The 23,759-nt window shown below is 46.2% G+C and overlaps 3 protein-coding genes across 4 annotated transcripts in view; 1 reads left to right on the top strand and 2 right to left on the bottom strand.

The window, feature by feature from the left end:
• Window position 1: 1 nt before the first annotated feature.
• SNRNP25 (small nuclear ribonucleoprotein U11/U12 subunit 25) lies at window positions 2–3,374 on the bottom strand. Its single transcript, XM_075436530.1, has 6 exons — window positions 3,229–3,374; window positions 3,062–3,152; window positions 2,884–2,989; window positions 2,732–2,806; window positions 1,503–1,565; window positions 2–200 (listed from the first exon to the last, which is right to left on the bottom strand). Exons 1-5 carry the CDS (start codon window positions 3,337–3,339, stop codon window positions 1,511–1,513), a joined length of 438 nt encoding a protein of 145 aa, XP_075292645.1. The 5' UTR covers window positions 3,340–3,374; the 3' UTR covers window positions 2–200; window positions 1,503–1,510.
• Window positions 3,326–3,941, top strand: POLR3K (RNA polymerase III subunit K). The gene is made up of 3 exons (XM_075436531.1): window positions 3,326–3,489; window positions 3,571–3,658; window positions 3,741–3,941. Exons 1-3 carry the CDS (start codon window positions 3,379–3,381, stop codon window positions 3,866–3,868), a joined length of 327 nt encoding a protein of 108 aa, XP_075292646.1. The 5' UTR covers window positions 3,326–3,378; the 3' UTR covers window positions 3,869–3,941.
• A 624-nt stretch (window positions 3,942–4,565) lies between these two features.
• Window positions 4,566–23,759, bottom strand: part of GTF3C1 (general transcription factor IIIC subunit 1) — a 42,813-nt gene continuing 23,619 nt past the window's right edge. For both annotated transcript variants that reach the window (XM_075436517.1, XM_075436518.1), the window contains exons 21-37: window positions 22,939–23,074; window positions 21,029–21,110; window positions 20,277–20,462; window positions 19,576–19,733; window positions 19,300–19,442; window positions 18,917–18,998; window positions 17,601–17,713; window positions 16,580–16,642; window positions 15,946–16,039; window positions 14,920–15,092; window positions 13,999–14,283; window positions 11,759–12,012; window positions 9,997–10,283; window positions 8,816–9,479; window positions 7,250–7,289; window positions 6,289–6,481; window positions 4,566–4,858 (exon numbers count right to left, since the gene is read on the bottom strand). In XM_075436517.1, coding sequence (XP_075292632.1) covers window positions 4,637–4,858; window positions 6,289–6,481; window positions 7,250–7,289; window positions 8,816–9,479; window positions 9,997–10,283; window positions 11,759–12,012; window positions 13,999–14,283; window positions 14,920–15,092; window positions 15,946–16,039; window positions 16,580–16,642; window positions 17,601–17,713; window positions 18,917–18,998; window positions 19,300–19,442; window positions 19,576–19,733; window positions 20,277–20,462; window positions 21,029–21,110; window positions 22,939–23,074 — 3,175 coding nt within the window. In that variant the 3' untranslated portion in view covers window positions 4,566–4,636. The remainder of the gene's footprint in view (window positions 4,859–6,288; window positions 6,482–7,249; window positions 7,290–8,815; window positions 9,480–9,996; window positions 10,284–11,758; window positions 12,013–13,998; window positions 14,284–14,919; window positions 15,093–15,945; window positions 16,040–16,579; window positions 16,643–17,600; window positions 17,714–18,916; window positions 18,999–19,299; window positions 19,443–19,575; window positions 19,734–20,276; window positions 20,463–21,028; window positions 21,111–22,938; window positions 23,075–23,759) is intronic.

The raw sequence follows: 23,759 nt of genomic DNA, 5'->3' as shown, positions 1-23,759 counted from the left end.
GGAAGGTAGAGGGTCTCTTTAATCACTGAAAGTGGGTTCCACATACAGCTCAGCAGCAGACATTTCAAATAGCAACTGCAAAAAAACACGCGAGAATGTCCTTTCTGCTAGAGCTTGTTTCTTTGAAATGTTACAGCCTTTTCCTCCAGGAACGCGCTGAAGCTGCAGTCTGGTCTTGGTAGGGCTGGATTCTCTGCTCTCTGGTAAAGAAAGACAACAGCTGGCAGTGACAACAGTTACTGCGTGCTGGGCTCCCTTATCATCATGCTACCACACCCAGACCGGGCTGGGGGGCTTGGCCAGTGCCACAGGTGACTGCTGGCCACAGGCACCGTGTGGCAGACTGCTTGGCCACGGCACACGTTTCGTTACATGGGATGATGCAAATGGTGCAGCGTTAGAAGAAAAAAGCTACTGTGGTCACAAAGCAACCGCTTCTAATGCAGCCAGCTGGAGCCGCAGAACAAAAAACCCGAGTGTTTGGAAAAGCTGCTCTTACCACTGCTCTTCAGACACCGTGGTTGTGTTTTCAGATGGGGAGGGGAAGCAGGCATAGTTTAAACTTACTAAGCTTGAGTCTTGGCCACATCTTGTGTTTGTGTGTGTGTACAACTTTCTAAAAACAGCAGTATAATACCAGAATTATGTCTGCATAGGCTACAAACGGGTACACAGACATGCTGCTAGCGCTTCCTGTGCTGGAAGTGCTCTTAAATGCACCCGTTAAACACCTTGGCAATACCATGACCAAAAGCTGGCTGGTGGGGTGTCCTGTCTTCTGCAAACAATGAATTGGTTGAACTCAGTTTCTAGGAGCCAGAAGAGGGAGAAATTGAGAGACAAAACCTGCAGGATCTGGAAGCTGGGGTCCCTTCTCCTGACTCCCTGTAGCTTGCAGCAATGGAGAAAAATGGCTCAAAACGCACCCGCTGGGAAACAGCAAAGGCCGGGTTGTGTTTGCTTGTCACAGTTGGTTGTGTGCGCCCACGGGACATTTCCATTAGCCGCAGGGCTTGGAATGGCACAGGAGCAGGGCGGGAGAACAGTCCCGCAGGCGCGAGGGGCACACGGCAGGACCCAAACGCTGGGGTGATGGCAGTCAGCACCCAGCCACCTCCTAGCAGCGACTGCCAGAGAGCCGGGAAGCCGAAAGGACAGCAAGCGCTTAGACACAGTCACAAGGGCAAACAAAGGAACGCTGTGTCTAATAAATCTCAGGACATGGCAGGAGCAGATTCAGAGTCCAAACGCAAAGCAGGGTTACAGATACACCACTGCCAGCGCTAAGATCGCTGCCTCTGCTCCTGATGTACGTTAACTGAAGGAGCCAAGTCCTGTTCCCCGCCCTGAGAGAAGCACAAGCAACACGGCCAGCATGTGGAAGCGGACTGGTGCCTGCGGAGACGGGCACTCAAATGCTGTGCTGCGCAGCGGGAGCAGCACCACCCGCTGCTGGGAGGTCCGGGGAAGAGGAAGATGAAGGTAGCTCTTAACGGACCTACCCGACAGGTTACTTCCGAAGTTTCTTTATGAAGCTGACCTCGTCCCGGTTCCTGATGCCATACCTGAACAGAGAGTTCTGCTGTCGCACGCCAGTTTCCCAGGAACCTCTCAAATCCCACAGCCGCCTCTTTCCCAGGGGCAGACGGACTCCTACAATCACATGCTGTGCCCTAATGCCCGACAAGCTAAAATTCTCTTGTGTACAGAGAACATGCTGCCAGCACTAAAGGATCCGGTTGTCTGCCTTAACTGCAACATCCCCTTAAATGCAACGCCCATCGCCCACGGCTGAGGCTTTGCAGGGCAGCGTGACTTAGGGCTGCCTTGCTAAATATTTAATGCTTCAGACAAGCATTTCTTGAGGGCTGCCTGCGGGCTGGCATACCCAGCACTGCTGCACGCAGCAGCTAGAGCATGCAGCAGCACCTCCTGCCTCCTTGCCCAAAGACCAGGCATGGAGACGTGGGAGGGGTTTGTCACTGCCATTACCAGGTGGTCTCCGAGACGTGGATGTGCAGGTCCAGAGCCTTGATTCGCTCTTTGCTTGCCATTTTTCCACCCTCCTACCTCAGCAGCTCTGCCAAGCCCTCGGTGCGGGTGGCCACGCACTGGAACAGGTTGCCCAGAGAGGCTGCAGAGTCTGCGTTCCTGGAGATACTCCGACCCCAGCCGGACACAGCCCTGAGCAACCAGCTCTGGCTGACCCTGCCTGGGCAGAGAGTCGGACCAAATGACTGCCAGAGGCCCCTTCCACCCTGCATCCCCTCCACCACGTAACGTGTCCTGCCCTCATCCTTCGCTGAGCAGCTGCTCCCCAGGTGCTCCCAGTTCCCAGGGAGGAGAACTAACGCGCTTCCTACGCACGGTACCGTCTCTCACCTTCTCCGCGTCCTACTCCCCTCACGCTGGTGGCTGTTTCTCACCAGCCTTGTCTCTGCAGGAGCCCTCAGGTGCAACCTCAGCAAGCACAGCCCGTTCCGCAGGGGGCAGCGTGTCCGGCCGCCTCGGTGAGGTCCGAACTGGATGGATGGCACTTGGCACCGAAGGGCTGTGGCCGAGGAACCCCCCGAGGCCTCCTGTCCCACCTCGGGCTGTGGCTGAGGAACCCTGCGAGGCCTCCCGTCCCACCGTGCAGGACCTGGGCTCCCAAGCTGGCCCTGCCTCCGCGGCTGCTGCGTGGGCTCCGGCGAGGCCTTCCCAGCCCCACGGACCAGACTCGGTTACTCACTCCCTCAGCTTCTTCCTGTCATCCGCCAGCTTCTCTCCGGCGTAGGTGAGGTGGTAGGTCCTCCAGATGTACTTCCTGGGGGAGAAAGGCCGAGGGCAGCGGCGGGCGGGGCGGCTCGGGGGGGGGGACGCGGGGCCGGGGGTCCCGCTCACCAGCTGAGGTGCTGGACGCCGCCCCGCCGGGCCTGCCGCAGCTGGACGTGCCGCCGCAGCGCCTTCTTCAGCTCCAGCACCGAGGCGTTCTGCACCACCACCACGGCTGCCGGGGGGAGAGGGGTCCGCTCAGGGCCCGGCCGCGGCCCGCCCGGCCCCGCCCCGCCCCGCCACGCACGCATGGTCTCGCCGTCCGCCTTGCAGACGCGCACCGTCATGGCCTGCCCGTGCTCCAGCGCCGCCTGCGAGCCGATCTCCTCCGCCGTCACCTGCGGGCGGCCGAGGCGGGGCTGAGCGCCGCCGCCCCGTCGCCCGCGCCCGCCCCGGCCCCGGCCCCGGCCCCACCTGCGGCGGGAGGTCGCAGAGCAGCGGGTCCTGCAGCAGCCGAGCCAGCGCCGCCTGGAACAGCTCCAGCACCTCGGCGTGCGCCGGCTCCGCCTCGCCCTCGGCCGCCATCGCCGCGCCGGAAGGGGCGGGCGGCGCGCGGCCCCGGCGATGCTGCTCTTCTGCCCGGCCTGCGGCAACGTGCTGGTGGCGGAGGAGGGGCCGCGCTGCCACCGCTTCGCCTGCACCACCTGCCCCTACGTGCGCAACGTCACGCGGAAGGTGCGGGGGCGCGCGCGGTGGGGTGGTGGGGGGTGTGCGGGGCGGGGGGCCGCGGGGCTCCCTGACCGGCGGCGCCCGCAGGTGACGAGCAGGAAGTATCCGCGGCTGAAGGAGGTGGACGACGTGCTGGGCGGCGCGGCGGCCTGGGAGAACGTGGACTCCACCGCAGGTACCGCCCGGCGCCGGGCAGCGGGGCGCGGGGCTCGGGGCTCGCCTCGCCTCGCCTCACGGCTCCGCGCTTCGCCCCGCAGAGCCCTGCCCCAAGTGCGAGCACCCTCGCGCCTACTTCATGCAGATCCAGACGCGCTCGGCCGACGAGCCCATGACCACCTTCTACAAGTGCTGCAGCGCCCGGTGCGGGCACCGCTGGCGGGACTGAGCGGCCCGCCCGCCGCCGGAGGGGGATGAGGGGGCCGCGGGGCCTGAGGAGGGAATGAGGGGGAATAAGGGGGGCTATGGAAGGCCTGAGGGGCCCGCCCGGCGCCTGAGGGGGCCGCGGGGCCGGGCCCAGCCCGCTGTACCCTCCTGAGGAAAGGGCTCGGCCCGGGAGGAGCCCCAGGCCCGCGGGGGGTGGGTGGGGGGTCTGGGTATCTGCTCCTGCAATAAACGTGCCCCTGGGTGGAAGGGACCGTCTGCTGCGTGGTTGCTTCGAAACCTGGCGCGGGGTGCGGCTGGCACCACCGCCCGAGGCTGCTGTTCTTGCGCAGGCACACACGATAAGCTGCCGCCGTGCCCACCAGGGTTTGAAACAGGGACGGATCTTCAGGGAGCCAAGGTAAAGAATAGTTACTAAGCACAGGGCCCGCTGCTGTGCAGCCAAGCAGAAGGCAAAGCCAAGGTAAAGTGTTACCGCGGTGGCTTTAGGGGGGGAAGAAAAGGGGCCTGTGGTAGAAGCTGTGAAAACCCCCTAAGAAAGCAGGAACTATGAGCTATACACTCGACAAGCAATTATGGGTAAAAAGAATATACTTACAGTGGGATCAGGTATTACCTGTGTCTTAAGATTAAGCTTTGCTCTCAGCTCAAACACATTCAGAAGTAAAAAAAGATAAATAACAATAAAAACACGATGGGGCACAAATTGCAACATTTAATCTGCATTAACACCTGGGCTAAACCAATTCACTGTGGCCCAGCTTTACCTCTTTCACACAGGCATAATCTGCACCCATTTATTCCAGTTCACTTCACAGGGGAACACCCTTCCCAGCCTGAGAGTACAGTCTATCGTGGGCTCATAGTACGTTGTTGGGGTTTCGCTCAGTTTGGGGTTGTTCAGTTGTTCTTCCACAACCGGCAGAGAAAAGAGCGACACCAGGGATGGCTTTTTCATGTAGAATCGTCTGATGCAACCCAGAGTTTCCAGACCCTGCGGAAAAAATTCACATCATTTAGCTTGAGCAGCTGCGGTGAAAAAAAAATGCACTGACTGCTGTTCTACCTACAGTGCTCTTGGAAACGCTGGGCAATTTATGCCTAAAGTGGCTTCGCTCCACCTGCTCAGGAGGCCACGGGGTTGGCCACGATGACAGCACGAGAAAGCACATTCCCTCAGCTGGGTACACACTCGTCTGTTACTTCCAGCACAGTGGCTGGCATCTGGCTACTGACACAGAACACGCGTTCAACAACATGTCAACACTTGGGACCAGTTACAAATAATTTTAAGGCCAGTACAGATGTAAATCCCAGACTTCTGCATCGGTTCTTGTTAATGGGTTAGCAGTCGTTCCCACAGCAACACCCAGCAAGGCAATTTATGTGCTCTATTTGCTGAAAACTTCCAGTGTGTGTTCAATAATCTTACATAGGTGTGCATGTTATAGCTGGTATGTTAGAGACAAAAGCTCTGTCTATGGTTTCAAAACCTGTTCTTGTCATATTTATTGGTAGAGAAGTTAAAGTTCTCTGGTCTGTCAAGTGTACAGGTAATTGCTTGATTTTGTGGATTTGAATTAAAATTGCCCGGGAATCTGTGTTGCTCTCCCACATGTGCACGCCTCCCCACTATCCACTGTACTGCAGTCTTAAACCCATCCCTGATCCTGGCTGCGCTCCTGGCAGCGTTGCTGCGGCACAGGATGTAGGGACAAGCTGTGTTGGAACAGCCAGGCCAGGTGCTCGGTGCGTGACTGGTCATACGCACAGCTTGCGTTGTCACCAAAACGTGGGAGCCTTTGGACAGAAGTGTGGCATGTGTAATATGTGGAATATTAATTTCCAGTGTTGGTAGGGGAAGTCACGCTTACGGGAAGGACTGCAGCATTACTGCTGCACTTCAGATTTGAATCCTTGTGGGGGGAGGGGGGAAGGAAATCAAGGTTTCATTTGCAAAGTAGCAGTGGTGGCAATCAAACTTCAAGATGTGGGGAAAAAATATGAGAAACTCAAATTTTCTCAGCACGTATTGTTCTACAGTTAAGGCTGTTTGCCTTCAAGCACGTCTGTCAGGACAGAAGGTCTTAGTTACAGTGCTGTCTCGCACAGACACTTTTCAGTCTGACCCTCATGTCAAAGACTACCCACCGGAAAGGTATACATACATCATTTCAGAAGCGAGCGCAAATGTTAAGATCAGTAACATGGTAATTCCAAGGACGGGTAAAGCAAGGCCTCCTCCCATCCTCACTGCCAGCAGTAACGTGCTCTGGCTTGGTTAATTTCCACTAAAGGGAGAGCGCTGTTTCTCGTGGTTCATTCACAGTCCCGTTTTCCCGGGACTTCCAGCAAAGGAGCTGCCGACTCTTGTGTGTGGAAACTGAACCAGATGGGAGTTCAGAGAGCTGCCGACTCACATACCTGCAGTATCTCCAAGACGGCGACGGGCTGCAGCACCCCTGCGTAATGCTGCAGCAGCGTGCCTTCCGTTATGCCTGGCTTTGTCATGATGTGGTAGAGCACAGCCTCCATCATCCCCTTACACACAGGTTTATTCAGATTCCCATCCACAATCCTCCACGGTCTCCCAATGAAGCAGACATTCTCACAGGCCCTGCAAAAGACAATTCTAAGTTCAGCACCGTCAGGAATTATTCTTTTAGTGAGATTTCCCATCATCATCATTTCTGCGTGACACAGATTCTTGCCACACCCGTTGCCGGTGTTTGCTGGCATGCAAGGGTCAGCTCTGCAGTTGCTCTGAGCAGGGACTGATGCCCATCTCCTGGGCAGTTCCACCGACCCGAAGGATTTCACAGGAGGTGTTTGCCACCCGAGAACCCCTCTTACCACCATTATACCACCCACCCGTTACCTTGAGTCCTGGTGACCAGGAAAGCTTTGTTTGTTACTAGCTCCAATATCCTCCAAAAGTTATCTGAGACCTGCTCAATCTGCAACACGCAGCAACAGTGCTCAGATAGGAAAAAGTCCTCATTTTTAGCATTTATGGAGGCAAAAGACAGGCCCTGCATGGGAATTCACGTTTCCCATATTGCAGTTTCTCCAGGCCTTTCCTGGGCATGTGGAAGCTGAGACTTTCTGGCACTGGACTTTTTTGTGAAATAAAATTAGTTTTGTTCCTCTGATATTTGGAGCTAGTTGAGTTTGGGGGGGGGGGGGGTGAAATGTATCAGAGAAAATTTTACAGCACGCACAAATAACATTAGCAAGAACAATGGAGGAAAACACAGTGTTTCTCTATCATCAAAGCTCACTGCCCATCAAAGCATAAAACTAAGGTTTCCACATCGTTTCCTTCCAGATACTACTCCGGTAGTGCTAAGTGCTCAGTTATTCTGCAGACACCTCTGTTACTCACCGGTCCCTGGCTGCCTGGGATACATCTGGCATCAAACCTCCTGGAAAGAAAAGAACACACAGTTTTTAATTAACCCAAACTCTTTCAACTAGTGGAAGGGAAGTAAAAGGTGGCTAAGCTGTAAGATGCAACAGCTTATGCTGGAAAATGGCACAAGCGAACTACGTGGCGTGGTGTTCTCAGTGGCATGGGGAGCTCTAAGCTTGTGCTCTCACTGCCTTTACCTGTCTGCACCGTACTGTTTCCTCCCACACCCCCTTCTCGCAACCACACTTTTTGTGGTCCCGTTCCCCAATCCCAGCAAGAATTTTTATTCCCAGAAGTCTGATGACGTGGCTGAGCAACAGGCCATCCTACGGGCTGACAGAACCGCGGTTCACACAGGGAGCTGTGCGGGGTCTCGCCTCGCAGGTGCTCACGCGGGTTGTTTAACTTCATGCTCCTGGTAATCAAGCGGAAGTGGAGCAGAAGCCCGAGTAGCTGCAGACGTGAGAATGCAAACGCAAGATTTCAGCAGGGTTCAGTTTCAAAGCGAAGGCTGTCTCTGCAACTTGCATTATGCATTACATCATGGGTTTTAATTACACAATTACTTAATGTAGGTATTTCTACCACACCCAGAGGCTAACAGCTTTGGCTTAAGTGCATGTAAACCCTTCAGCTGGCCTTCATCAGTAGACCCGTAAGAACTATGTGCCTGATAGCATTACTATTTTTTCCCTCCTGCGTGACAGAGAAGAGGAAGTTACATCCAGAACAGTGCTTCAGCGGTTTCATGTTACGAGCTGCTGAAGTCTACGCCGTTCAGACAGTCCCCCAGTCTGTTTCCTGCAGGAAGGCTCCGATTAAACAATACCAAGCTCTAAGATGCTATGGATCAGTCTGCAGCCCTAAACATGGGTAACAGCAGATCTTGGCAAAACACCACATCAGCAGTTAGCTTGTGATTCAATCTGAAATCAGAGCTGATAAAACCAAAATAAAATCCCCAACAACCTACTTAATGTAAAGCTTGGCAAGAACTACCAGCTATTACAAAGGAAAACTGGCAGTAAAAATGAAATGAAAATGAAGTCAATTTGGGTTACAAACAAGGCTATTAATCTTCTCACTGGCATGTGCTGCTTTCTAGTGAATGGTTTAATGACTTTCCAACTTTCAGTCATGGGCCTTCTAGTTAGATGTACGCTAGTGGTGCTGTGTTTTCTAGGTTTAGAGATGTCCAGCATTTGGATTGAAGCCAGAGATGAGAAACTCCAGATCCAAATATGGTTTTGGAGAAGAGTGAGACATGGAAACAAGTTTCTAAGGAAAACACATTTCTGGACTAGTCACAAACATTCCAGCAATAGGCGTAGGGAGGAATCTGTGATGTATTTGAAACCTCCCAGACCTTCCAGATCAAGTAGTGTTACACTACTTTGTCTGTGAGAAACGACAGACTCTCTCTCTGGTACAGCGTCATAAAAAAAATCTAGTATTTGCTTATAAAGTGGCGCTACCCGGTTGGGATCAAGTGATGATGAGCTAGTTGCTACTTCTTGGATGCAGAGTGCTCCTACATACCTTTAGAGACTCCTGGGTTCTCCTGTAAGTAGGAGAGATCATCATCCTGCTCACTGGCTGACTGTTCAAGGCTAGGGATCTGCTGCTTGTGCTCAGTGCTGAGCTCATCACCCTCTACTTCAAGTTCTTTGTCCTCAGAACAAGACTTATCTTGTTCCTTGCAAGTGTCCACATTCACAGCCTCTGGAGCACACCCTGGGTGTTCGGCTCGGTGTTCTGTCTGCCCTCCCAGGGAGCCTGTTTCTTCATCCGTGATTAAAGCGTCCTTCATTGCAGCAGGATCAGTAACACCCGCATCAAAGTTATTTTCACTTGCACTTCTCAGACCACTCTCTGAGCCTTGGCAGAGTTGACTGCCATCTTGAAGGACATCATTTTGAGTCTTACATCTCTTCCTTGGAGGTTCTTCGTCATCACTGACGGATTGTGTATCTCTTCCCAGCTGCTCCTCCTCTCTCTCACACTCCTCTCCCTTCGTTGGTTCCGAAGGCAGGCAGTCCTGTGGTACGTCTAGGGGAGTGGTGTCTGCACCTTGCTGATCACAATCGTCTGGTTTGTTCTTCAGACAAACTGAATGCAGTAGCCACGGCTTGGCAAATACTATTGCAACCAGTCTTACAGCATGGCCTCCTACTTCTAAAACCTGCTGCATTTCAATAAGGTCCTATAAAGAAAAAAAACCACAAACACAGAACATCACAAAAATTGTCTTGGGAGCTTTCACTGGGAAATGTCAGTTTAACCAAATATCATGGAATTGCCATCTTGAACTGGCAGCAAAGAAAGAGGAAGAGCTTAGTAGAATATTCAGTTTTCTGTCCTGCTGCACTGGAGTTGAAAAGATGTTTTACCCCTTAAACTTTTCTGAAATTATAGTACAGGACATTTTTGTCCAGCTTAAATTAATTTAAAATGTAACTGGGAAAGAGTATTTTGCTTCCAGAGGTGAATGCTGGCACCTCTAAGTTTCTGAAACAGTTTGTTCCTATCTTTAAGTAAGTGCTGCCTTCCTAACTTTGAGGTGAGATTGCTATCAGGTATTGGGATGTGATCTGTTGCCTAACATAAATAGCTTTGTTCAATTTATATTTGCTTCCTACAGCCTGGAAGACAGTCCCACTCAAGGGGAATAGTAAGCATGCAAACATTAACGTAGGGAAAGCAGCTGGCTGTAAATCCACCTGAATGTACTGCTCCAAGCTCCTGGTGCCTTCAGATTCTGCGTCTTCATAGCTGCAGAAACGTTTGCTCAGCTCAGCTTTGCAAATTCCAAAGTGGGAAGTGGCCTCTATGGCATTACGGATCTCCAAAACAGCAGCTACATCTCTGGGATTATAGCCATAACGTTCTGTACACTCGTGAAGAAACCAATCAACCTTGTAATTTTCTTCTTGGATTTTTATCAGCCTGGTAAAAGCTTCAGGGAGGCAGGAGACTCCCACAGACGTGTTATCGAGCAGAGAAGAAACTGCAAAGCAAATAAAAAATGAGTGGATAAGCTGTGAAGCACTTGTTACGATGCAATACACTACAGAAAGATAAATATTCTGAGACAGACAGATTAGAGGTGTTCTAGACTACTGTAATTAAAAACAGAGCTCAGTTTTCCACCTTCATTGCTGCAGTTTCCTTTTTTCTTTCTGCCTTACATATTTGTCTCTGAAAAGACCTGTAGAAGAAGAGCAAGCTGGTTTACAAGGGCTTACCCTCACATCAGAGCGAAATATCACTGACAGACAGTGCAGACTTGCTGGTATTCTCTCTAACACTAGGTCAGCTTAACTTGAAGTTAATGAGGGAATCATCACCTTTTTTCTTGAAGAAGGTCAAGTGAAAAGTCTAGGGCAAGGAAATGCTGTGGAGGACCCTACTGATCGAAAAACTGGAAGCAGCTGATTGATGGCCGAAAACTATTGGCCAAATATGGGATAAACTAGAGGCTGACAATGTCTTAGTACAATTTGTGTAACAAAGCATCTCTGCGGTTGAGACAGGCCCATCACTGCACAAAGGTGACACCCCCCTCCCTCCCCCCCCATACAGAGTATTCAGAAGCTGAAGAGCATAACACCTTTTTCCAGTCCCGGATGATTAGAGGGCGGCTTTGGCACTGTTCTTCCCTGCTCCTCGCCCTTTTAACTGCAGGCTGCCTTTGCGTCGTGCCCTGTGGGACACTGCGATGACAGCTGCGCTTCTTTGACAGCCGAGGAAAAATGGGAACAACTGTCATGAGCCGCCAGCTCAGCAGCCCTGGAGGGCATGCGTGGCAGCAGAGATACGAGAGAGCATTTCTATTTTACCTCTGCCAGAACAGCAACAGGAAGGGGCAGGGACAGCGCTAAATCTTCCAGCTAAAGAGCTAAATAGCTAAAGGCTTTCCTGGGTACATCTGTGTTACAGATGAAAGGAAGATGCTCTTCCAGACGGGAGAGTGCTGATAAATTGCAAATATTCAAGCTGTAAACAGGATAAAAATGTTTAAATTACTGTAGGTAAAAGGCCAGAGATAGAACACCACTATTTCAGGCACTTGCATGAGACAAGTAAATGTGAACTGCCATTCAAGGAGCTCTGAAAGATTTTCTTTTCTCTTTACAGAAGATAAAGCCCGGGTGTGACATAATATGGTATTTTAAGTTGCAGGAGGGACTGAAAAGCCTCCTGGAGAAGGGATAACAGAGCAGAGGACAGACTTTCCCCTTTGGATTAATAGTTTCACACAACATGAAATACAGGCAAGGACTTGTTACCAAAAAAAGGTGCGTCTAAATCAACCACCTGTTTAAGTCAGGAGAGAAAGCATTACAGGGCAAACTGCGTGTGTAATGAAGAAAGAATGCTCCTGTTAAGAGGCTTTGTTCAAGTCAGTTCCTCAGCTCACGAGTTCGCAATCTTTCCTATTCCAATCCAGTTCTGTTGGAGATAGGCCAAACAGAAACTCACCTGGAGAGCTGAGTCTTCCTGGAACTGGTGTAGATCGCAGCTTAACCTTCACCTGGCAGGAATTGACCACAATATTGTCACTGGGACTCAGGTTGCGCGTGCTGACAATTCCTGGGGCACAGTAGCCTCTCATCAGTAAGTAATTGGTATGAGATGCTTGGCGAGCTTTTACTTCTATTCTCCGTTTGCCTCCAGAGCCGTCATCTAAGTCATCATCATCGTCGTCGTCATCCTCAAGTCCTTCTTTTCCCAAACTACAGCAGAGGTGTTTTGTTTGTTTGTTTGTTTGTTTGTTTTTCCAAAATAAGAAAGTGATTCATTACACTGAGCAGAGCAAGAACAGATGCTGAGAACAAGCAACTACAAAAAAGAAAATGCACCAAAGGTCCCTGGAAAAGGAAACTTTCTCTTTTTTTCAAACATGTTGAAATGAACCCAAAATATCTCAGCTTACACTGCTGAACCTCTTTGGTTCAGCACGCTTCATCATGAGGGAACATCTGTCAGAGCACAAAGGCTGAGACCGTAAGGGACACTGCAGTACAGGGATGACAGCGTTTACTTTTAAGGGAGAAAAGGTGAAGGAAGAATTACACAGCAAAGGTTCCAGTTACTTTAAAAAAGAAGGAAAAAAACCCCCACCAACAAAAAACCAACACAAAACAAACTGCAGACAGCCTCAAAGCAAAGAAAGATTGTAGCAGCAGCCAGGATAAATTTCCCAGAAACAAACTTCGTCAAACCAATGGTGTCTCTTTCCAGGGCACAACAAGAGTCATTAGGGATAACGGTGGAGGCTCTGAACAGCCTGATCCAACTCTGAAGTTGCCTCTGTTTTAAGCAGGTTACGCCAGAGACAACTAAAGGCTCCTTCCAGCCTTTTCTAAGACGCGGCAGACCTTATGTACTTTCTCTTAAAACATATTTAAAACCAAAAGGGAACACATCATTCAGAAAAAACAGTACGAGTACATAACCGGCTGGAAAAGGGGACTCAAATGCCTGTACTCGGCACTGGACTAGTCCAGGGTTCAGTGTAGTTTTGCTAATGACCCGGGCGATAAAATAGCTTATTGAGTTTGCACAGGATCATTGAACTGGAGAGACTGCAAGCGTATGAAAAGACAGGATTTCCATTCAGAAGATTTCCAACAAACTGGGGAAATAGTCTGGAAGAGAGCAGGAAGCAATTTCATCTGGACAAATGCATGTTATTTTTATTATAGTACTATGCACCTGTCCCCACCCTGAGGTGAAACAATTAACTAGGTAACGGAAAAGAAACCTATTGTAGTGACTCACAGGAATCGTAAGCTGTACATGAATCACCGCACTGGGGGGTTCTGGCCTTTTTTTTGGCCAGACTAAGGCCATTCCTCATCTTGCGATGTATTAGCAGGTGCATCGCCTATAGAGCATGATGTAATTGGCACAGACAGGCCAGCAGGAGCAGGGCATTTGTTTTTTGACACCACAGTTCAGTGCAGAGGAAAACAATGAAAGACAGAGATCCAGATAACATGAATAACATACCAAAAACACAACTAAAGGCACTGAGGCTGCTCATTTAAAAGAATAGCATATTATGAAAAGACGACTATGATAACAATCTTCAAATAGGTAATAAGCTGCTCGAAAGAGAACAGAGTAGTTTCCATGTCTATTGGCAATATAACAGGAAGCAATAGGTTAAACTATAGCAAGAGATTTTATTTTAGTTGCACTCTTAAGAAAACATGTAATGATTGTAAGGATAACTGTTCATAGGATTAGACTGCCTAGGGAGAGTTTCAATTTCAGTGGTATTCAATTACTGGAGGTTTAAAAAAGAAAAAAACCAAACAAATCAGAGAGGAGACAATACAGAGAACGAATGCTGCAGAGACAGGTTCACTGATAAAGCCGAAACCTTGTCACTAATCCTCTTTAGCCCTTGAAACGCGAAGGTACACCGTTGATAAAAATGCTCATCTAGCACACGTTGCTCTCCGCATTGGCTCTGCTGGCAATGAAGTGCCTAGCAATTTCTCACGTATGTGAAGACAAACGCAGTCCAAGGTTATAATGACAGGTACCAACTCAAGTGCCTTTCAGTCTTCAGAATGCTGCCTCAGAAATAAGAATCTAAACCATATCACAGCTAAATGTGCCACAATACAGTGCAGAAAATGCTAATGCCTGCCCAGTTTAATTTAAGTTACCCCCAAACCATATTTAGTAATAAAAATAACAGTCTTTACCTTTTTATCACTTCATTTTCAACCATAGTGCTGTCCACCACAACTATCTGCTCTGGGATTCTCACATTCACAGATACAAGTCCCAGGGAGAACAGGGAAAGCATCGCCACGCACTGGCCACCAGGTCCATCCATAGGAAATGCAATCATGCCTTCTGATGCGTTGTTTTCCTGATCTTTAAAGGAGAAGTTATCTGGCTGGTCTGATTTTTCAGCATCCTTGAGCTTCTCAAGGAACTGAAAGGACTCTGTACAAATCGTACTGGGAAACCGCCATGTAAAAACTCTGGGGAGAAAAAAAAATTCAAAGCAGCACAAAACTTTCATAATCTGTTCTTACTGTCTGTGAATTTTAGACCCATGGTAGCACAGGACAGCCAAACAGTTGAAGTTCCATGCTAGAGCTGGTCCCTTCTGCATCTGCTTTCACAGTCCTTTCACTAGTTCCAGAACATTAGGGATTTATGCACGATCTGAAGGTCAGGCACTATATAGCAAATGCAAAGTAAAGATCTCATCTTCTGCTTGAGCACCGAATACATTTACAGTTCAACTCTCCGGCCCCATCCCCGACATCCAGGTACAGTGCAGCCCAAAGTAACTGGACAGTAAAAGCAAGCAACCATCGAAATGACAAGAGCACCAAAGAAACCTCTCCACTACATCTAGGAACCTGGGCACTACCTCTCCCGTCCTCTGCGTATGTCTTTGTAAAGGCTTGCCCAGCAAGCTCGGCTCTATTCTCTGTACGGCCCCAGCTGCCAACTGAATAAAGGGCTACGTGTTACATTCCTCTCTGCAGCTTCAGCTCCGATGGTCAGGTTCTTTGCTCTAGATATGTCCTGTGTATTCTCTCCCCAAGCCAAACATGCCTGGGTAGGTTCTTTTTATTCGTTCGAAGAGTGACCATTCTGACACTCACCTGTAGTAAGTCTGAGACAGCTGATATGACATGGGTACAAAAGGCAAAGCCCGGCTTTTCTTTGGTCCCAGCGTGTGGTTTACTCGGCGGCGATTGACCAAGCTTCTCTTCTGACACTCTAGGAAAGCCTTCACGAGAATGTCATCCCGGTACTCCCGGTACAAACGGAATGTCTGCAAGAAATCCCCATTCAATGTAAAAGGCCGCGTTAGCTCCAAATCCACTGTTCAACTCACCTACTCGAGGTTTACATTAACTAAATTAATGTGGAGCTACAAGTCAGAATGTAAATGATACATATAAATTCACTTAACTATGCTATTCTATTCCTTTTATGGGATTCCAGGCTTTCCACGGTAAATGCCAATTAAATTAACTAAACACTGCAGAACACTTGACATTCAAAATAGGATCAGGCTCCCACTAGAGTTACATACATAAAAATGCTCATTTGCAACACATTTTGGTAGATTCTTCCCATCATTTTACCAGAAGCATTTGCTTCCGTAAGCTTGGCTTTCTAGGCTCCACTCTTTCCTGCTGATGAGATATTAAACTCCCTTTGAACTTCTAACTTTAATCTTTTTAAGTGCCTGACTGGTAAGATGATACATTTTTGTGGTCCCCAACGCTGAAGGAGAGGCTTCCCAACACCAGCGTCAGCTGGACAGTAGGACTGTCCTTGTGTTCTCTCCTCCAGCACATAATTCCAACTGCTCACACGGGCACTAAATCATGATACAGTTTGACCTCATGAAAGGGATGTGGAGTTTATTTCATATGATTTTTAGGGATTGCTTCAACCTCACATCTTGCAGTCTTATCCTCGGAGAGAAAAGCAACATACTGAAAATCTACCTAGAATACATAATTTCCTAAAAGCAGAACAGAATAATCTCCAGAAAATGGACACAGATTTGAGTTTCTGGGTTTCTTTTCTCCCGTTTGAAAATGGCATATATCAAAGTAGGAAGAAGAAAGTCTTCAGAGTTGTATAACCAGTAAAGTTTGGTACAGATACTATACCTGAAACGACTGGCAAGATTTCATCTGGTTATCTGAGAGTGCCAGAGTGCTCTGTATCAAGTTCTGTAGCACTAGAAAATGAATATCATAGACACTGAAAGAGAAAAGAAAAACAAACGACTTTATTCATAATGATTTTTGAGCATGAGGTGCCTAACTATTAAACTAGCACAAAAATACACAAACTCAATCACGTGCTTCTGAAATAGATGTAAAAGGCATGCGATCCCTACAGCTGAGGATCATTCACGTAAAGGAGCCTGTTACATTTTCCCTGACCTTCCACCCTGAATTCCTGGATCCGTCCAGATAACCCGACACAAAACAAAGTTCTCTTTGCTAACATCTTCTCTTCAGGTATAGCACCTAGACAGAAAACATACACTGTTGTCCTAATGATAACAGACCACCATTTTGAAAAGGGCACTGCTGCTATCATTTTATACATCAAATCTATAATGTATGTCAGAGCTCCTTACAGCCCTGTGAAAGTATTTTTCTATTAATAATTTTATACACTGCAACAAGCAGATGAAAAATGTACTGAATTAGAAGAGTATGTGACTTTCATAGATGGGAGGGTTGACATGACCTTGGCGTCCTCATGGGAAAAAACGGTACTACAGCTACTCACCTGCTTAGACTATCCTCTTTTGTGTTTTGATTTGTGTCTTCTCCAATCGCCAAAACTCGAAATCTAGTTATGGGAAGGGAAAGGAAAGCACTGAAACAAAAGTAACATTCTGCGATTTTAGATCAACCGTGAAGCCCAGAGGCTGACAAGTGCAACTACTAATAAGGCAAGCATGGACACAGCGCAGGGGAACCATCTGCTCCAGCAGCTCTCTGCACAAGTGTCAGAAAATTAAAAGAACTGTCCAGATCAATCTCCCTCACTCCACTAAGCTCTCTGCTGACAAGCAGGTAAAGCACGTTGACAGGAGACAGTACGGAACTGTATGGGTTTGCTATTCCATTGAGGTTTTGGACTTCCAGTGACCCTCAGCAGCACTTTCACTGTAACGTACAGCTCTTCCCCAAGTAAGAAAATGTACAAAGGTGCTAAATTTGTTATCAGAAAATGGTTTGAGACCCAAATTTTCACATTTCTCTCTAAGTGTTGTTCATCACGAAGAAGCTTGATGATCTGGGGCTGGAGAACATGACACAAGGCTGAGGGCTCTTCTCTGTCGACAGTTTTAGCAGCACTGAGCTGATTGAGCTAAGCAACCAGCTACAAATTGTGATATGAAATGGGGCCAGTTAACCTGGAAAATGGTAAAGGGAAGTCTTCTACTGCATTAAAATGTTACACCTGAGTACCAACATCTCTAGTAGCAAAGCTGAGGATTTGACAATTTATCAAAATCTGACATTGTGAACTTCTGGTTTACAAGAAGTCTTATTTAGAAAGATGGGAATAGTTTAAAATAAGAAAGCTTCTGTGAACAACAAAGTGAGTTATATGTACTTAGAAAGTATGGATTTGAAAGAAACATGGCTTGTTGTATTTACTGAAACTTCTTTTGATGCTAAGTGTACAAGTAACAGAGGGTGTAAAGCATGCACAGCAGAGAAGAGGTCTACTCCACACGGCCCTCCTCTCTCACTGTCTCAGCCCAGGCGCAGAGTCAAAAGCACCATAAGTAAAATACTTGGAAAAGAGTTCCTGCAAGGTATCCGGAATCTCAAGTTTGGGATTCCCCAGGGTTGAACTGAATTTCTCTTTCAGTCTTTCCACAAACTCTTTAAACTCCTTTGCACAAACCTGTGAAAACAAGAGATAGAAATGTTATCAACCTCAACTTGTTCCAGTGGGAAAAGACCCTCTACTTTTAAGGTGTTCATGGAAAACCCTAGCAGAAACAGCTGGGTTTGAATTATCAGGTTGGAAACAGTAAGACACACAAGAGGATGAAGCAGAAAAGCTCTGTGGAGGTTGCGTTTGCTGATTTACTGATCAGTTGCAGGTTCTGTCTGTGACCAAGCTCATGGCTACAGACAACCCACCGTGAACATATTAAAAACAATTACACTGAATTAACAGCATAAGATCTCTTGCTAGAGCTTTGTTTAAGCTTCTGCTTAAGTCTTTTTTTCTCTTCATACCCTTCAGGCGTTATCATGTTCTCCATTAAGTCTGTTTGTACAATCGTGGCTTGGAGGACGCCCGTTAAACAAGCGGGACAGTTCTGCATCTCTCTGGAAACAAGATTTTATTTGCTTCCAGAGACAGACTTTAGGGATGGGGACACATGCATTTAATTCAGCAGTGTCTCACCACTGAACAACAAACAAAAATTAATCTAACAACAAAACTGGTTGGGATTTTCTGACAATAATATGAATGTCATTCCTGGATAAAAACAAAGAAAATCTTGCTGTGACATTGTTACAGTTCTGAAGAGGTTTTGAAATTAAAAATGGAATTGTTTGCACTGAAAGTGTAAATAACTTTTCAATTTGAAATTGTGATTGATTTAAGCCATATAAAGCTCAAAAATGAAATAAAATCTTTTGACTGGTCAAATAAGGTTTCTCTCATAAAATTTGCTTATATTCCTGCACTCACCCACAGAAGCTAAGGCAATATTTCGACGTGCAACTGGAAATTACAGAGCAAAAGTGTTTTCTTGCTCAGGTAACAAAGAGGATGAGAAGATTAAAAAGAAACCAAACAAACCCAGTGCATATGGATGCTCAGGCATGGATGTTTACAAAGCAGCACACTGAAAAAACAGAATTCTTGCTGCACAGCAGTGCTGTTTCCGTGCCTTTGGAAGACTGCCTGTGTCCACTTTAGTCTCAAAATAGCAATGCTGCTGCAGTTTTACAGTGATGCTATTTTTAACATAGCTAAGGGTACAAGGGAGAGACAAGATATGAAATCACAGTAATCAAAACAGTGCAAGTGCTCAGTAATCCAAACAACGTGAAGTACTCTATGACCTTTAGAATACTTCCCTCCTACCTGTGGATCTTCATAATTATTTTCTCTATTCATGAAATCTTCAATGAGGGCTTTATCTTGGTAAACCTCAGCAAGGCAAACTCTGCAACAGACACAATTGAAGGTGTTGTACATAGTTGAGATTTTCTCAGTTCGATACAGATTTGATAGCACTAGGGTGCAAAAAAGTTTATATTTGTATTTACATTTATATTTACATTTACATTTATATTTACATTTACATTTACATTTATATTTATATTTATATTTATATTTATATTTATATTTATATTTATATTTATATTCACATGAAGTAAGACAGTAATCCTTGGAGGAGCATATCCCTTCACTTAATTTCAGGAGAACTTAGCCTATACCTAGAACATAGACAGAAACCTTCTTACTTATAATTAAGATAGGTCTGTGGATTTCTGACAATATAACGAGCTCTTCGTCCAACGGAATGAGAAGTTTTATCGAGGGATTCCTCAAAGCTGGCATGCATGATATCCCGAACTACTTGCCATGGAACAAAGGGCCCTTTTACCTGTGTGAAGAACAAAGTGTTTGGAGTTAAAATTCAGCTTTTACGTACACAAATGATGATTAGAACCAGGATGAATTCCTAGGACTGACGCTATGTGTGTTCGGTACACAGAGCCCTTAAGCAGAGGTCCTACCTTTGCATTGAGCACATGACTAGCAATTCGGCACAGCATGAGCAGGCTGTCTTCTTGCACTGTCCAGGTGACACGCAGACGTGTCATCCTCTGCAGGGCACTCTGGTCAGCTTCATCATGGTAGCGGAGTCTTTTGCTTTTTTCTACAGAATCCTCTTCTAACAAATCCAGGAAAAAAAAAAGTTCTCAGCAGCTACATATTCTGATTAATTCAAACTCCTATCACAGGCAGTATCAGCACCAATTGGAGTTTGAAAGAACAAAAGACAAAAGCAGAGCAGGAAGTAGCAGTTGAGAAAGTAAAATGCATTAACACCTCTCCCAGGAATGAGAAAAGGAGGACTACCTAGAGCACCATGCCATGACAAATCTTTAAGCCAGTTATCAAAAGCTGACGGTGAATTGCAAGGAGTTAATGTGGCACAGACACAATTAGCATTTCTTTGGTCTGTATAGTACAGTAGTGCAATCATGATTCACATGCAGGTAACAGTTACAGCACGCTGCTGCTCTCCTCCAGAGCTAGTGTACAGCCCCAGGACATCTGAGCCTCTCACCTGAAATAGGCAACCCAAAGAGACGGCCAGCAAGTTTCCGTTTCCCTCGCTCTGTGACAGTCACACCGGCTTTTCTAAAGCAACTTACAGCAGGCATACGCATTAAAAAGAATGCTGCTTTTTCCTGATGTGTTAGTTACGTACCTTTCTTCGTCTTCTTTGTCTTCTTTCCAGTGTCTTTCTTAAGCCTCTTCCTCTTTTGGCTTTTTCCGCCTCTCACTCGTTTGGTTCGATCCTCAGTCGGTTCTTTACTTATTTCAATACATTCCTCTTTCTTGGCAAGTGACCCAGATTCTACCTGTCCTTCTCCCAAAATATTAATTTCTTTACCTAAAATGACACATATTTACAGTAGTGGAGCTTTACAGCAATTACATCCTACAATATGAAGGTATAAAGAGCAAATGCCGAAGTTTCAGTACATTAAAAGACAGATGCCCTCTCAGACTTGCCCTTTGTTAGTCATGTCATTTCATGTCACTTCTCAGCAGCTCACACAGAATAAAATCCCACACAAATGAGGAATCATCAAGTAATTACTAAGTCTAGTGTACAGTGCACAAACACAAGGGAACTGAGTTGAGGTTTTATATTCAACCTGAAGCATTTCCTCCTCCTTAGCTTAAATGTTAGGCTATGCAATTTTAACAGTGCCTAGTCGTACAAAACATCGGTCCCTCTAGACATTCTGCAAACTGCACATCAGAAATTATAAAGGACAAATATTGCTGTTCTGTGGGAATGGAAGTTATTTACACATCTACTTTACTGCCCCAGAAGCGTCCCAGATTGCCGTAAGGAGACTGGAATAACCCACATCATCCATACTGGGTTTGACAAAGACAGTAACAGCTGTAATACAGTTACAGACCCCACCGCCAGCATCACCACCTTACCTCCAGTACTGAGTGGAAGGGGGTGTTTTGTTAAGAAGGTTTGGAGTCTCACTGTCCGTCCATTTTCAGAAACTGTACTTTCCTAAGACAACACAGCTTTCAAAAAGGTGATATGCAAAAGGAGTGCACTGGTTTGAACATCACTATACACAATATCCTTTGAGTAGCGTCAGAAACAAATTTTCAGAATAAAGGAAAAGATCCCTGGCTACAATGAATAATTCATTTGTCTTGTTACTACCACATATCTGAACGGCTCTAGAGCTTTTGTTAAATCATACTGCAATGACCACTAGATTACGAAGGTTAGAACTTCAGCAAATCTCTTCAAGTTTAAAAGAAGTCATCACTGGAAAAGAAATGCTTGATTGTTTCACTGCTACAGATGCTGAGCAGAATTTTCCCTAAAACAGTATTTTTTCAAAGCATTTTATGTTCCAAAGGAACTTCTAAAAAGCACGAAACCAAAATGCAAACACAAACATTGACTAAATGCCTCCTACACCATATTCTATCCATCTCAAATCTGAGCCCACACTGATTCCAATCTATTAGGAGTTTTGCCATTCTCCACAAAACCCATTTCTTTGGTGTGGAATTCACTGGTGACAGAAATTGGTCACAGACGTGGAGAGGAAAGCCAAGACTGAAGAACTGCAGGAGGTGCTGTTAATGCTGAACTAGGTGACAGAACAGTAGATGAAATTCTGAGTAAATGATCCTGCCCAAGGTCAAACCAAGCAACTCTGAGTTTACATATACACTGACAGGATCTAATCTGACCACTACTTAGGGCAGGGCAACTACAGACAGTTCTGTGAAAGTACCTGTTCAATGCTTGGTAATGGTCAAAAAGAAAAGCAAGTGTAAGGAATTCTTAGGCAAGGAGAGCAATGCTGTGAAGCTATGTTGTCCACAGCCGAAATACACTACATGATTATATTTTAACCACAAAAAGGATATAGTAGAATGAGAACAGGTTAAAAGAAAGGCAACAAAATAGTGATTACAGGCAGAACAGGTTCCATGCTGGCAACAGTTAAGTAATCTTGTAGATGCCAGTCTTTAAAAAGAGATGATAATGGGACACACGAGAGATGTTTACAAACTCAAGTGAAACAGAAAGGGTAACAGAGAATGGTATTTTTCACTGCTTCCTTTAGTACTACAATTATTAGGGAGCTTAAGCCATCAAAAGGAAGTGGTGACACATAATAGGACTTTGAAACACTTTGCTACACAAAGTTGTGGATACTAAAAGATTTACATGTGTCCAAAAAACAATTAGACAGATTAATGCTAAAAGAAAAAGCTATTAACAGCTTTGAAGCATCACTCCCAGGTTTAGAATGGCATTTTGCCAAACTTGCAGACAGCTGGGAGAATATTCTGAGGAAACATCACATGTCTACCTTGCTCTTACAACCTTCCCTACAAATCTTTTACTGGCAACCATCAGAGGCAGGGCATTAGGCAGAACTGGGATGGCCATTCTTATTTGCATATGCTGGGCATATTCCTAGTAATTTTTTTTTAATTTATTTTTTGTTTCCTCTGTGTGTATTTCCTTGTTCTGGATGTTTCACTTTTCATCTGACAACTTCCAACATTTCAGAATGGCAAGAGTCACCACTAAGTAACCTAAATTGCTTGCTTAATAAAGTATTTCTTCTTTGGTTGAATGTATTATCAAATTCAGTTCAGATAAAATTTACATCCAATTCTTTCATTCACTTCAGCGCCAAGATTTACCACATTTGGCATTCATTTCTTCCCAGTGATGCAAAGCCTTACTGAGACACATGGCTGGGAAACCACACAAGCAGTAAGATTTTGCAATCAGTATCTCAACCTTAAGAATATTAAAATTTGGAAAAGTCACTACAGTACGCAAATTCTAAAATACCCACCTTCCGAGTCTTATTGATGATGTAGCTTGTCCAGATCCAATTGCGTTTTAGATGCCCATAAAAGCTGGAATCCAGACCTGCAGCTCCTAGCCCATCTCCGGGGATAGTTCCATCACAAACCACCTCCCGGCTGCCTCTAAGAGAAAGAGTAACAAAACATACAGTAATTATTTTGTAAGAACAGCTAAGAAGGCACTCCCTAAGTGATACACTTGCAACGTGTAGAACTCTCACCATGCTCTCCCAGTTTAGATAGGGCTGGCAACGAAGAGGAGTAAAAGAGATGGTCCCTCCCTTAACCCTGTTCCATAAGTGCGACAACAAGGCTTTTCCATTGAGTTTTAATCCCTGATATTTAACGACTGAACTTTTTTCAGTTTAAAGATTACACACAGAGCAACTTCATTATTGTCAACATGGCCGTTGGAACTTAGTTAAAATGTTCTTTGCACTATTCCTGCCACAGAACTAGAGAAAACACCTGTTCAGACGAAAAACTTTCTCAGGACAAGCATGGGCAAAGTCTTTCAGAGGAACTAAAGGCCATCATAACACTGCATTTTGCACACTGACTGTCAAGCACTGGTGTCTCCAGTTTTCTAAGAAATACATCAAAGCTTGTTTAAATACACATACAAGCCAAGCAATTCTCTCCCTGATGAAACTAACGATGAATAGCATGTAATGGACAAACTGGGTTTTTTTTTCTTCTTTATAAATACAACACTTTGCAAGAAATCATGGAGACAAACTTACTTCTAAAAAAAAAAAAAAACAAATGACAAATAAGCTTTGTGTATGCAGTAGATACGACAGCTCTG

This window comes from Opisthocomus hoazin, chromosome 15, assembly GCF_030867145.1.
Source record: "Opisthocomus hoazin isolate bOpiHoa1 chromosome 15, bOpiHoa1.hap1, whole genome shotgun sequence".
In the NCBI taxonomy this organism is placed as follows: Eukaryota; Metazoa; Chordata; class Aves; order Opisthocomiformes; family Opisthocomidae; genus Opisthocomus; species Opisthocomus hoazin.
This window is presented reverse-complemented; position numbering and strand designations above follow the sequence as displayed.

Excerpts from the sequence above, each read along its gene's own strand:
- SNRNP25 (XM_075436530.1), bottom strand. The coding sequence starts at position 3,339 with ATGGCGGCCGAGGGCGAGGCGGAGCCGGCGCACGCCGAGGTGCTGGAG. Across the intron at positions 3,153-3,228 it reads TCTGCGACCTCCCGCCGCAG|GTGACGGCGGAGGAGATCGG; the intron begins GTGGGGCCGGGG and ends GGCCGCCCGCAG. Across the intron at positions 1,566-2,731 it reads GACAGGAAGAAGCTGAGGGA|GTATGGCATCAGGAACCGGG; the intron begins GTGAGTAACCGA and ends CTCTCTGTTCAG.
- POLR3K (XM_075436531.1), top strand. The coding sequence starts at position 3,379 with ATGCTGCTCTTCTGCCCGGCCTGCGGCAACGTGCTGGTGGCGGAGGAG. Across the intron at positions 3,490-3,570 it reads TGCGCAACGTCACGCGGAAG|GTGACGAGCAGGAAGTATCC; the intron begins GTGCGGGGGCGC and ends CGGCGCCCGCAG. Across the intron at positions 3,659-3,740 it reads GAACGTGGACTCCACCGCAG|AGCCCTGCCCCAAGTGCGAG; the intron begins GTACCGCCCGGC and ends TTCGCCCCGCAG.